At 40.4% G+C, this 14,629-nt stretch overlaps 1 protein-coding gene across 1 annotated transcript in view; it reads right to left on the bottom strand.

The window, feature by feature from the left end:
* Nucleotides 1-14,629, bottom strand: part of ANKFN1 (ankyrin repeat and fibronectin type III domain containing 1) — a 354,546-nt gene that overhangs the window by 177,832 nt on the left and 162,085 nt on the right. The window contains exon 3 of the mRNA XM_058445882.1: nt 6,581-6,715. Coding sequence (XP_058301865.1) covers nt 6,581-6,715 — 135 coding nt within the window. The remainder of the gene's footprint in view (nt 1-6,580; nt 6,716-14,629) is intronic.

Raw genomic sequence — 14,629 nt, 5'->3', positions numbered from 1 at the left:
CTTCATTTGCAGATGACATGAAAGTTTACATAGAATAATCTAATAAATCTATAAAAATCTACTTATGAAAAGTGTGGATGCTGAATATGACATGATATTAAATAATGAAATTAAAGAAGAGCTATATATATATATATATATATATATATATACACCTTGTTCATGGATTGGAAGAATAGGTATTGTTAAAGTGTCAGTTCTTCCAAACTGACCTATACATTCAATGCAATCTCAATCAAAGTCCTAGCAGGCTTTTTATTTTAGTAGAAATTGACAAGCGGATTCTAAAATTTTTATAGAAATGGAAAGGATCTAAAATAGCCAAAACAATTTTGAAAAAGAGAACAAAGTTGGAAGACTTACACTATGTGATTTCAAAACTTCCCATGAAGCTACAGTAATTAAGACATATAGGACTGGATTAAGGATAGCCATATAGATAAAGACAATATTATAAAGATAGAAATACAGATGAATGACACAGAATAGAAAGCCAGGAAACAACCTGTACATATATGATCAATTCATCTCTGAAAAAGGTGTCAAGGTAATTCAATAGGAAAAAAGATAATCTTTTCAACAAATTGTACTGGAACAATGGTATATCCATACTGAAAAATGTAAAAACCCTCAATCCCTATTTCACATCATATACAAAAATTAACCTGAAATAGATCATCCTAGACCTAAATGTAAAAGCTAAAACTATAAAATGTTTAGAAGAAAACATAGGAAAAAAATAGTACAGTAGCCTGGAGAATGCAGGTCCAAAATAGGAAGAAGAGTAGCCTGTGCAGAGTGGAGCCTCCTCACGTTGGCTTCACAACCGCCTGTTCCCTGGGCTTTGCTGCTTACATAAGCAGAGAGCCTCGATTGCTGCCATCATCCTGTCTCCTAACACTACCAGCTGTCTCAGGTAGAGGCCGTGTTTTGTCATGGCCTCCATCATGCTTGCTGTGACAGTAGCTGCAGAAGCCCTGACCCAACAAGACCTATGGAGGCCTTAGCTTCGCTTGTGGCTACCCTAAGAGACTGAGTAACACCACCAAAAATGGAGAAAATTGGACCAGTGAGACACAGGAGACTTTCAGTAGCCAGTAGATAATTTCTTCTCTATTCCTTGCTGCAGACTGTTCTGAGGGCTACCTGGAAGCCAACACATACAAAAGAACAACAAAATGTGTTTTCTTGTGAAGCAATCGCTATTTCAGTTAGAGCCACCTTTGTTTTCCTTTCTTCCTTGACTCACTTCCCTTTTTTCTTCGCTCTTGATGCCCTGAGGTTGTATCTCCCAATACCCAATAGATAATTTGCAATTGGCTTTACCTTAAGTTTTGTTTGTACATGCTAAAACAAGATATAATAATAACTCTCTGAGGAAATAGCTGCTTTCACTATATTCTCATTTTACCGAGGCCCAGAGAGGTTAGCTAACCTGTCCAAGATGTTACAGCCAGTAAATGGAGCAGCAGGATTTGAACTCTGGCTCCAAAGTCCATACTTATAACAACTCTGCTATTATTATTTCTAAGGGACCTTGATCTGGCTGCCTGTCAGCTTCATCTTCCTAGATCTTGATTCTGAAGTCAAGACTTCTTGTCATGTTGTGAGTCTTGGCACCTCCAGAGTTCATGTTTCACTGGAGCTTGGTTGTGGGTTGTGGGACTTTCTCAGCATATTTGTACTGTGACAAAAGATCTGAGCCAGTCTGGAGGAGAAGCAGTTGTAAGACATAGCATATTCAAAATGGGAGTTTTAACCATGCTTGACAGCTGGGTAGACAGATATAGTCAGTGAGAGGGACATTTCTGACTGGGAAAAGATTGCTCTTCCAGCTGTGATGTGAACTAGGGGACCTTAAGGCTTCAACCTGCCTGTCACTAGGCAGAAAAGGAAGTTAGACTCTTTCCATTCCCCACCTGCTGTTAACATAACAGGTGTGTCTTTGAGTGCTAAAGGGTAGCCAATCCTACTACAGTGATGACACAGAGTGGAAGCCACCTTTCTAGTTCCTGTGCACTTTAATGTATATATATCAAGTGATAAGTTTTGAAAAGTCAGCTGTAACTCCATGGCAAGAGGAACACTATTTTTGAAGTATGAAAGCATATGTTTATGAAGAAGAGGATAGAAAGATGATTAGTATGGATTCTATAGTTCAACAAATACTTATGGATGATCTACTTTGTAACCTATGTATCCTGTGATAGATCCAAGGGATTAAAAAGTAAGTAAGATAGTATCCCACATAGGGTAACCAACCGTCTTAGTTTGTTCAGGACTGAGAGAGGGTTTCCAGGATGCAGTACTTTCAGAGCTAAAACTGGGAAAGTCCTAGGCAACTTGAAATGAGCTGGTTACCCTATCTGTTCCCAAGGAGCTCATAGGCTAAAAAGGAAGTCAGTTATGCAAATGCATAGCTATGAAATAGTGTGGTATGTGAAATTATGGACTAATAATACTAGCTTATATTTCTTGATATGGCTTGGCGGTGTCTCCACCCAAACCTCACCCTGAATTGTAATAATCCCCACACGTCAAGGTCAGGGCAAGGTGGAGATAATTGAATCATGGGGGCGGTTTCCCCCATACCGTTCTCATGGTAGTGAATAAGTCTCATGAGATCTGACGATTTTTTAAATGGGAGTTCCCCTGCACAAGTGCCCTTGCCTGCCACCATGTAAGATGTGCCTTTGCTTCTCCTTTGCCTTCTGCTATGATTGTGAGCCCTCCACAGCCACGTGGAACTGTGATTCCATTAAACCTCTTTATGTCATATATTACCCCGTCTTTCCTTTATACATTTCCTTTAGTAGCAGCGTGAGAACAGACTAATACACTTCCATAACACTTTCTATGAGCCAGGTGCTATTTAGAATAATGCCTGTCTTAGTCCCTTCAGACTGCTATAACAAAATACCATAAACTGGATGGCTTGTAAACAATAAACATTTATTTCTCACAGTTCTGGAGACTGGAAAGTCCAAGATCAAGGCAACCAGTAGATTTGGTGTCTGGTGAGGGCTGACTTTCTGGTTCAAAGACAGAACCCTCTTGCTATATCTTCACATGGTGGAAGGAACTAGTAAGCTCTCTGGGGTTGGGCACTAACTTTAATGATGATGGCAGGGTTCTTATGACCTAATATCTTCTTGAAGGCCTCAGTTCCTAATACCACCACCTTGGGGGTTAAGATTTCAACATTTGGCTTTCGTAGAAACATAAGCATTCAGTGTGTTGCAGTGTTGTTACATGTATCAACTTATTGAATCCCATAATAGCCATGTGAAGGAATGACTATTATTACCTCCATTTTACACAGATAGAAATTGAGGCACTACTAAAGAGTAGTAAATCTGGGATTCAAACCCAGGTAGTATGAGTCTAGATTTGAGATCTTAACCTCTAAACACTTTTCTCAAAAAACCTAAGACATAGAAGTAGCACAGAGGGGTGAGTGATGAACTTTCTGGGTGACAGGATGTGGTCATCGGATAAGAGGTGGTGGGAAAATGGGTTAGAGAAGGTGATGCCTGAGAAGGATTTTGAATGATGAATGAGGAATTAACTAGCAGGAAGGGGAAAAGGGGCATTCTAGATATAATAGTTCAGCTTAGGATATAGAGATGGGAAACATCATGGTGTCATTGGGAAGTCAGTGCCAGTGAGGGCCCCCATGAAGTTTTTCTGGGCTCTGACACTCACAGTGGTACATTTCATCAACCACGCCAGGACCTTTGGAAAGAAGCCTGAAGAGGTAGCAGGGCCAGACCACCAAAGGACTTGCATGCCACGATAAGAATCATAGACTTTAACTTGTACTCAACAGGGCAGCATTGGAGACTTTGAAGGAAAAATTGAGATTTGCTTTTTTAGAGAATTGCTCTGGTAGCAGCTAGAGGATTGCTGGAAAGGGGAGGGATGTAGGAACAGTGGTGGGGGACAACCAAGTATGGAGCTCTTAAAAAATTACCCCATGAGAGCTGGTGACTTCAACTAAAGCTTGTGGCAGTGGGGATGGGGTGGGCTGGACAGATTCAAAAGATGAAGGAAATAAAATAGACTAAATTTTGTTAGTGATTGGATGAAGGGGCTAGAGAGATCAGGAAACCCAGTGATAAATTTCTGTGAGCCTTATTAGCTGACTGGGTGCATGATAGGTTCCCCCCTTCTCCGTCTTTTTTTTAAAGGAACATAGGCAAAGAAGTGAGTTTAGAAAGGGAAAAGATAGTGAGTTTGGCTTTCCACAGTGTGACTCTCAGAAGCCTATAGGAAATCGAGATGGTATTATCTAATCCAGATATTCCATAAAAGAGGGAAATAACTTACCCTAAGGGTACTTATTTTTCTGATGAAGAGTGAAATAATAATTATAAGTGAAGTTCTTAGAGACAGGTATGAAGCAAATACAAAGCAGAATAATTCATAGAATACTAATTCCACATCCTTTGGGTTACCTTTGAAGTAGAAACAGTTTAATACATTCCTATTTCCCCTAGGAATGTTTGAATTTTATAAAAGACATCAATACTTAATTGAATCTCTGATGAAAGAATTTCAGGTGCCCTAATACTAAGAGATGGGACAAATTTTGGGGGGTGCAAATAAGCCTTCTAGAGCTTCTCAAATCATAGTACATTTGCAGCTGCTAATTCCATATGCATGGGAACAGAAGCAATTTGAGCAACTGAAAGTTGCCCTAAGTTCTATACATGGATTATACCCACACCTGAACGACCCTCTGAAAAAAATACTTCCATGTTTGTTTCAAAATACTAATGATCTTTAGGATCTTGGGGTCATAAGTATAGCAAATCAGTTATCACTAATCAATATTTTTTAAAATCCTGTTTATTTACATGACCTATTTATTTGAATTTGAATTTTTTTAACATCACTTCTCAGCTCCATTCTCCTTTTCTAATTCCCTAAGTTTGATCATGCTTCCTTCACAGTGTTCTGGATCCCTTAGATGAGGGAAGGGACATGTATCCCCTCATCCTCACAAACTCTCATCTGTGTATTTCTGATGAATGACCCCTGAATTAAAGTACATGAACAATGATCTTGAATATCTAGTTCATCATTTAACAAAAGAACCTAAAGTAGTATCTCATGAATACATTAATTGAGCTTAGCATGTCTTCTTTGAAACAATTAGGAATAGAAGGAATGGCAGAACAGAGATCCACAGAGGCTAAGGAAATTTCCAAAAGACACATCTTTAATCTGGGAACCAGCACAAATATGCAACTATCCTGACATTTCACCATTCCTGTAACCAGTAGGTAATTCGGTCTCCTTGCTATTAGAATGCCGTCATTTGTGAAATAGCCAAATCACCTGGGAGAATGACCTTGGCTCTTGTGATTGAGCGGCTTGGAGATCCTTTCCACCAGGCAAAACTTCACCCATCTCTCCAGTTTCCTAACTTTGGTTTTTATTTAGGGAAGCATGCTGCTCACTGTTCTAACATCATTCATCTTTGTCACACCCAAGGCCACAACTTTGTCTGAACAGCCAGTGATATACTGCAGATAGAGTGCACCAAAGACATTAAACTCTATATGACACTTATATGGACTCTGAGTTCACCAGAGATGGATTGATGCTGCCATAAAGCCTTGGGGTAGCCAGGCAAACAAAAGACTAAGGAGACTGGTGGGGGCGGGGATGGTGGTAAGAAAAGCAGTATCTTTCCACATTCACTTTCTCTCTCTGCTGAGGTTGGCCTACCTCTTATTTAGGAAATGAAGAAACCAAGTGAGTACGGGCATTTTTGGAGCCCAGTACAGACGCAAACTCAGCCTTGATTATCAGCGGAGCTCCTGATGGCCGTGACTAGGCCAATGAAACTGGCCTGGGAAACTGGATACTTAGAACATCCCACTTTGAACCCAGTGCACCTCAGCAGCCATATCTTTATGAAATAAAGAAAAGACTTAAATAACATAGATGCAAAAGTAGTGGTGGATCAAGCAAGGATTTAAATATATGTCCATTGATTCCCTTGGCAGATATCCTCAGTATCACAGTCATAATGTTATCTATGGGCACACTCACCCAGGATGAACAGAGTGCTGGCATTCCACTCTGCTTGCCCAGTCTGAAAATTGGATTAAAGACAGTAATATATCTGGGTTTGCATTCAGGATTATCAGCATGATGGAACCCATCTTTACCTGACCCAACAGGTGTTTTGTTAGGTACTCAGGAACCTGACTGGAAAATGATTTTATGCAACAAAACAGGAATTTATTTTTCATAGTTAATGCTAATCAGTTATGCAAGCACTTAATGTGATTAAGCTTACTGCAAACAAAATGCCCAATTATCAGAAATGGGGCTTCCCTACCCCCATCCTGTCTCTCCACAGGGACGTGTATATACAATTGCAGACCACTGTGTGTGTGTGTGTGTGCTTGTGTGTATTCTTCATGGACCACCTGCAGCTAACTTTGGAAGATGCAGATTTTTAAGTATAATTTAAGCCACAGCAACATATACAGATTTAAAAATAATCAGTAATTAAGAAAGCTCCATATTCACATGAAGAAAGACAACAGTAAATTTGACTTACCAGTTTATGCTGTTCGAGGCAGCAGAGGAACAAGTTGTTGGTAATTGTCCAGTGCTTTCATTCAATAAATCACATTGGCTTTGCTTTCTCCTGTGGCTCAGCCTCTGTGCAAAGCAAGCGAACCTCCTTCCTATTCTGTGTAAAGAATAAAATGCGAACGGGATCACTACAGGCAAGAGCTGAAGTCCATGATCACGAAGCTACTCTTAATGCAAAATAAAAGAGCAAATGATGCATAGGGAGAGAAAGGGAGAGGTAAACAGCTTGGCTCAGAGGCTAGGTGTAGTCTCCAGACTGCAGCCTGGGGAAGGCTTGGTTCCTGTAGCTTGTGTGCGTGTAGTAAAAGGATACCATGACTTCAGTGTGTGCTTAGCCTATTGTATCCGTGAGGACCATTTGAAACGGCTTGCGGAGACAACTAGCTTCATAGCAAACAAGACTGAATCCGAACCGACTGTCACTCAGGGCTGAGCAGAGGGGCAGTGGGTCACTACATCAACGGCAAGGAAAGAAATATTGTCTGGCATCCAAGAGCTCATCCAGCAATCTGTGAGTGCAAATGATCTACAGCCCTTCTGGGGCCAGACACCCCCTTGCTTCCACAGCCGTCTGGCACCGGAAGCACACAGGTGGCTGTCACATCCCTTCACCCCAGGGCATCTGTGCAATTCCCTACAAGCTCCTAGCAGGAGCTAGGGGGCATCTTAAGAAAGCTCTAAATCCAGTCAGGGCTGCTGAAGCTGTGCCTGGGCTTTTGTCTGAGCGGGTTCTGAGAAAGTAGTCAGCAGACGTGGAACTTAGGACAGCAAGAGGCTCAGTTTCAGGAAGAAGATTCCAGTGCTGCTTCTATGCCAGCCACATATGGGTATACCCGGCTCCTTTCACAGCATTGTGCTTTACATGACTAATGAAAGACACAAATAGATTTCCTAGAAAGCTGCATATGTAGGCATTTTGAAAGGTTCTCACTGACATAAAATGGCAAATGACCTTCACAGGCTGTTTATTATGTTGAGGGGTGGGACTTGCCAATTGATAGCACATATGAATACTGCACATGTGCACACACACACACACACACACACAGACACTAGCAACAGCATTAAGAATCTTTCTAAAGCTCTGTTCTGATTCTTCCTCTGCCAAATGAATGTTTAGCTGCTGTGATGACTTCAGGAGTAATTTTGGACTCTTCTGCTAGGCACTGACTAGTCTGTTATTTATACCTGGAGCCAAATAAACTCTCAAATTTTGAATGAGACTCTGTAGCAAATCAGGAGAAAGGCTCTTGATCATAAACAAGAGGGTGGAGAGTTAATCTTTGGCCTGGTAATTGCTTAGAATCCTGGAAATGACATCTTGTATTCATGAAATTCTCCCCCTTTCTAGAGACATTATCTCCCCCGATAGCTCGCTCATCCCCAACAGGTGGCTGTTCCGGAGCTCCGATCTGAGGCAGGGCTCAGTGATTCATAAAACCTGGGTGGCCAAAGGAAGAGCTTGGTTTAGCTTTTAACAATTGTCTTACTTTTTCTTTTCTTATTAAAAAGGCAAAATCTCTCTCTTGAACATTTACTATCACTTTCTATCCTTGGATTTATTTGTCCATGGAAGCATTGCTATGAATAATCTAATTTAGGAATATTCATGTCCTTGAGGTTTGGAGGGCTATGTTTTTCATCAAGGATTAAGAAAGAGTCTGGCTTCTCTTGCACAGCTTAGGCCAAAATGATTGCCAGGTAAAACTTTACCCTTTCATCTAGAAAAATTTTGGCTTGAATGCAGACTTACTTGAATTACGTCTGCTGCGGTAAGCTAGGTGACTGAGTAACTCTACTAAGGTTAGGAGGTTGCCTCACAGGGGTCATGAGTTACATGTGCCATGCAGACCTAAGGGGAGAGTGCCTCTGATAATAGCAGCAACACTTTCTAGAGCAAATACTCAAGTTGAGTCAAAAAGCCCATGTTTATTGCAAAGGAAATTCATTAATTCATCCATGTATTCATTAATCTACCCTTCAATAGACATTTAGTAAGTATTTAGTAGGTTAGATTCATTGTGCTACATATTTAACGTTACTTAGAGCCTATTGATGAAGTGTAAACTCCTTGACATACCCTAGAAAAATTTCCCATATTCTGGGTCTTCCTACCTCTCTAGCCTAATTTCTCACCACCTTTCTATTTGCATTCCATGCTGTAGCTTTTTTGAATATCTCTTAGTTCCTTGGACATGCTATATTCTTTCTGAATACCAGATCATCAAATATGATGGGTGTTCTTCTGCCTGGATGCTCAGTTTCCTGTGTCTGGCTAACTCCTGTACAGCCTTGGAATCTTGGCTTAAACATCAACTCTCAGAGATATTTTTGTAGTCCCTAGGCTGTTAGGGTCCCTGCTCTGTGGTCTGAAAGCACGACACCTTATACTCTGCCATCATTATATCCATTATATTTTATTGCACTTCATTGTTTAGCATCAGTCATCCCCATTATATTGTAAGAGTTTAAGTGCAAAGTCTCTTATTCTCTGCTGTATGTCCAGGGTTTAGCAGAGTTCCTGGCACATGAAAGGCATTCAATAAATATTTGATGTTTTGTTGAAGTGCTTAGCATGTATTTATTGAATGAATACATAAGTCATCTCAAGGAATAATGGGAAATGGGGTCTTAGAATTGAAAGCAACCTTAAAGTTCTCTTGGTATGTCTAATCTTTCTTGCCAAGTGACCATCCACAGAAGGCTTGCCTCTTCCAATTAATCCTTCTGGATTAATCTCAGCCCATATTGATCACACTCTTACTTTGTCTCCCACTTCCTAGCAATTTTACAGGATGTTCTTCCTTTTTGTTCTCTGGCTGTTTCCTGGAGTTCGTCTCATCTCTGCAGAAGGGTACTCTATAACTCTTAGCATAAGCCTGCAATTATCTGATGCTTGATTCACTGAACATCAAACACTTGAACAGGGAGTTAAATGATCACAGTCTTGTTTTAGGAAGATTTCTCTGGTTCTGAGGGAAGTATAAGTGAGATTAGCCAGACCTAGAGAAGACTCTAATAATGACTACAGCACAAGATGGGATCTAAAGGCAGTTTTGCCCTTTCTTTCCTTCTACTCCTCCCCCATTACTCCACCCTCCATGTCATAATACCAGTGTTCTCATTTGGAACACTGAGAATGTTTGTTCCACACTCAGAACTTCCCCTCCACCCAATTCCACCCCCACAGTTATTTAACTTGCTTAAGATATTTGCGAATGTGTCTCACTGATTCAATTAAAGGCTCTTTTAAAGACAAGGATTGTGTTTTATTTTGCATCTTTCTCCTTCAGCCACTACACCTCCTGCCCTAGTAAGTGCTCAGTAAAATTAAGAAAGAAAATAATTTATTATACGCAGTATATTAAATGAAGCAATGTGGTTGGGAGGGCGCATTGCTCCCATTCAAAGATGAACAGGGGATCTTTTCAAAGATAAAAGAGATACACTTAGCAAGAGATATGCAACCGATTACAATACAAGGCAGAATTAAGTAAGTGCCTTTTATAAAAAAGTATGAGCAATGTGCTAAGGGAACATAGAATTATTACTTCTTTCTGTAACGCATAGAAAAGATCCACAGAGAAGGTGGCATTTGAACTGGAACTGGAGGAATGACGATCTCTCTACAGGTTGAAAAGAAGAAACAGGTTCGGAGTCAAGGCATAGTGTAAAAAAAAAAAAGAGTTCTGGGGCTGTTAGGGAATGACAAGTAGTCCAGTGTACTGGAGTGAATAATGCAGGGAAGAGCGGATGGAATTGGTCTCAAAAAGTAAGCAGGAGCTAAACTGGGGAGAGCTTGAACACATGTTGAAGAGTTTGGATGTTATGCCATAGGTGACAGTGATCTGAGCAGGGAATGCCACAACAGTTGATTAGGATCCACTTGGCCTGGCCATTGTGGATAGTGGTGAGAACCCAGAAGCAGGAAGACACTGATGGTGTGAAGGCTCGTGAAGATGTAAATTAGGAGATGAAAGTTCTATCTTTGGAGATAGAACTTACAGGATTGTCAGTCGTATAGGTAGGGGAGGGGGAGGATGAGAGAGAGAGACAAGTCGAAGGTGACTTGAAGTTTTAGCCTACATGACGGCGGATGATGATGACATTTATTCCAGTACCTACACCTAGAGATAATTATGGCATGCAAGTTATGGTCTGTGCTCTTTTTTTTAAGACAGAGAAGAGAACAGAAGCTGAGTCCTTGGAGTCATGTCAATGTGCCTAGACATTCATAGAATGCTTTGAAGAATCCATTTAGTACCAGGTAAAGATTTTAGCCCAGGCTGTGACAGATGAGCTGCCTCTAGCAACATTCAGGGCCATTTCTAGGGGGCGTGGGTACAGGGTTTCCATTAATTGTGAGAGTCTGCGGTTTCCCACTGCAGTTGTTTAGCTCATTGGAAAGAACCTGGGTCTGGGAATGGGGAGTTTGAACTTGAGTCCTTGAGCTGCCCCTCACCAGCTGTGTGATCTTGGGCAAGTTACTTTTTATCATTAGGCTTCATTATTCTCACTTGTGAAATGAGAGCGTTGGACCAGTTAAATTCAAAGGTCTCTTTTAGTATACTCTCCTCTGATTTGTGACATACGATGTGTAGAATTTCAGAATACTTGCAAAATTAGGCCAAAGCCCACCAATATCAGAAGCCAGTAATGTCCACTTTCCCCTGCAAAATCCTGACCATATTTTGAGAATGTCCATATATCGCTGCAAATGCACGTCTGCCCTGTGGTTAGTTCCATGTGGTTTGTTTGTTAGACATAAATTTAAATTGATCACTTTTTGATGGCTATTTTCTAACAATTTTTCACTTTTTTTTCAGCGAAGATTTTTTTTTTTCTTAGGGAGTGCCTTTTCATCAGGATCTCAAAATTAAATTATAAGAAAGTGGCGTTCCCTTACTGTGGTCAGCAAAGTGCCTGGCCAGCCTACTTCCGTTCCCTAATCTCTTGACCTTCCTTAGGGTGCGGCTGCTCAATAACGGCTCCGATTCTTTTTTTAAAAATAAAATGTGCTACTTACCGAAAGCTGCTAAAAAGGAGACAAAAAAATAGGAAAAGAAAACTAACACCCCAGGGTGTATCTGAATATGCTTATTATGTGCGAAGTTGTTAGTAATGAATGTGAAACTCTTCTTCCTCCTCCCTCTCAATTTCTAATCCCCAAAGAAAAAAGAAAAGGGGTGGGGGAGTGCATTGGCTATTCAATCCAAAGCAGACTTTTTTTTTTTTTTTTTCTAAAGAAAAGATGCAGACTGCTCACGGGCATGCTAGTTCTTGATTATTTTGTTTTAAGCACCAATTGACCTTTCAGACTAAAAGTAACGGTCTGAAAATATCCTGAGAAAGCCTCTTTTGGAATTTTTCTCTAAGTCTTGGAGACGAGACACATTGCACTCAAAAAGACTCTTCGAAAAGAAATGGCCGATATTCCTCGTAGTGCAATCCGATGACAGAGTGTTTATCTGAACTAATCATGTGGGATTTTCCAGTGCCACATTTTTGAGAAACGGGATTCTCTTAAAGGAGGTTACAAACACTTCACTGAAAGCTTTCCAAGAATGGCTTCATCCGTCCTCTCAGCAGCCTCTCACCGGGCTGTAGCACCGACGTGATAATCAGAGTCCATGCTTCTGAAAAGCCTTCTTGTCCTGGCTGCCACCCTCCTTTCAGTCATCATTAGAATTCTCAAGCTATGAATCCCCTATTGTCTGTATGAGCCCAGGATCCCCCACACCATGCCGAGGAAGGAATGTGAGCCTCCTGAGTCTGGCTCTAAGTCTCAACCTTATCCAGCAGGTCACAAAGCCCCGTTTATATGCAGCTCCAACATTTTATCATAATTCTTTATCTGCTTGGCCCCATATATCCTCTAGGGCAGTCAGGAGACATTTGGTAATGAAGCCCATTTATCCTTATTTTCTCAATTGGCACACTTCAGGTTCTAATATTTATGTTCACACTGTCTTAATTTTGGATGTCAAAGATACTATACTAGACAAGTAGCATTGCCAAAGGATAATTAAACCATGTGGAAGGGTTCACCAGAGTCTGATACATGATGTGGTTTGCATATTACCAATCATTGCATCAAAATAGTTACTTTTAATAGCTTAGTGGAAAAATAATAATAAATGCTGCCATTTATCAAATACCTTCTATGTGCCATGCAATGGTATCACTGAATTCTCACACCCTACAAAGTAGGATTATCCACTTTTTATTAATGAGGAAACTAAGGTTCAGAGAGATTAATCAGCTTGTTATGTGCATTTAGGGACTGAACTGAGACTCAAACCCAGGTCTCTGCAAAGTTTGTGGTATTTCCACTTCATTCCTTTGCCAAGAAATAAGAAATAATACATAATATGTATAATAATATAATAGGAAATATAATACATTTCATTAGTTGTTCTACATTAATGTAACATAATTATTTTTCATCAAAAACATGTAAATAATTATGAAGTTCGGGCTGATAAAATGCTTTGGCCAACTGAGAAATGAGATCTGCTCTGATAAGCATTAGCACATCAGGCCAAAGTAGGAATTTGTAGCATAAATTTCACCTATCAATAGGTGGCAGTATTCACCTAACTCTCTTTAAAAGGAGCCAGCACAGGTTGCTTCTTCTTATGACCAATCCCTAGGCCATCTGTATTCTTTGATGCACTAGATTTGGTCATAATGAATAAAGTGTGTAATAGGTTGGTGGCTAATTGGACCTCAATCACGCCTTTGTATAGTGATATCTGAACTGTAGTGCGGTTGTGGTAGAGGACTATTATCCACGGCAGAGATGTTGGGATCCCTCTCCATTTACGACACTCATTTTGGCCGTTCCTCTGGGGAAGTCTTTTATTGGTGATTCAAAGCCAAAGATGATTTTTGTGTCTTGGATTACATTAAGGATGTTGTTCAGAATTCTCAAACAATTTGAAAATGAAATGGTTAATACTCTAGGATTTGATAACTTACAAACCAATGTTTGTCTAGATTAAAAAATAAAACATTTATCAGACTGCAGGGTTTCAGCTTTTTCAAAACCCTATGTATGTGTACAGCTACCCATCAAATCATATGAATCTTCACCAGTAGGCACGGAAGCTGGAATCCATGAGGTGACTATTCAATAGACAATCAAAATGGTTGAGTTGATTAGTCAAAATACTGAAGGATAAATGACTACTCAATTTTAGGCAGACCCTTCCTCCTCCTCTTCCTCCTTTGTCTATGTTTTTTCTTCCTCCTCAGTTTTTTTATAAAGAAAATCTTAATATTGAAATATCTGTAGTTAAAAGTCACAGATTCAGTCTCTATTTTCTACTTGCCAACAGGAGTCCACTTAGGAGAATTTAGCTGTATAAAGTCAAGAAAACAGGTAGATAAAAAGATAAAAGAATAAGCTGAAAGCCTCTTTGACCTATCTTTATGCTATCTTCTCCATTTTCATTTGAGATACTTGGGAACAGATCATTATCAATAACGACAAACAAGCACTTGGAAATCAGATAGGATGAGTAGTCCTAACTCTCAGAACTAAGACGTTGACTGCAATAAGATTCTCAGCAGACCAGATTTTTTTTTTTTTTTTTTTTTGAGACGGAGTCTTGCTCTGTCGCCCAGGCTGGAGTGCAGTGGCAATCTCGGCTCACTGCAAGCTCCGCCTCCCGGGTTCACGCCATTCTCCTGCCTCAGCCTCTCCGAGTAGCTGGGACTACAGGCGCCCACCACCACGCCCGGCTAATTTTTTTGTATTTTTAGTAGAGACGGGGTTTCACCGTGGTCTCGATCTCCTGACCTCGTGATTCGCCCGCCTCGGCCTCCCAAAGTGCTGGGATTACAAGCGTGAGCCACCGCGCCCGGCAGACCAGATTTTTTTAAAAGAATACAGATTGGCTGGTGGAGTAAGGAAAGTGGCCCTGAAGACAGCCTATTCACCTCTCTTTTATGTTCCCAATGGAATGAGTGTCTTTCTCCTCTCTCCTTGTAGTATTTATAATGACGT

The sequence above is a fragment of the Hylobates moloch genome, unplaced genomic scaffold (genome assembly GCF_009828535.3).
Source record: "Hylobates moloch isolate HMO894 unplaced genomic scaffold, HMol_V3 SCAFFOLD_10, whole genome shotgun sequence".
NCBI lineage: Eukaryota > Metazoa > Chordata > Mammalia > Primates > Hylobatidae > Hylobates > Hylobates moloch.
The sequence above is the reverse complement of the archived record's forward strand: the minus strand, read 5'-3'. Positions and strand labels throughout refer to the sequence as shown.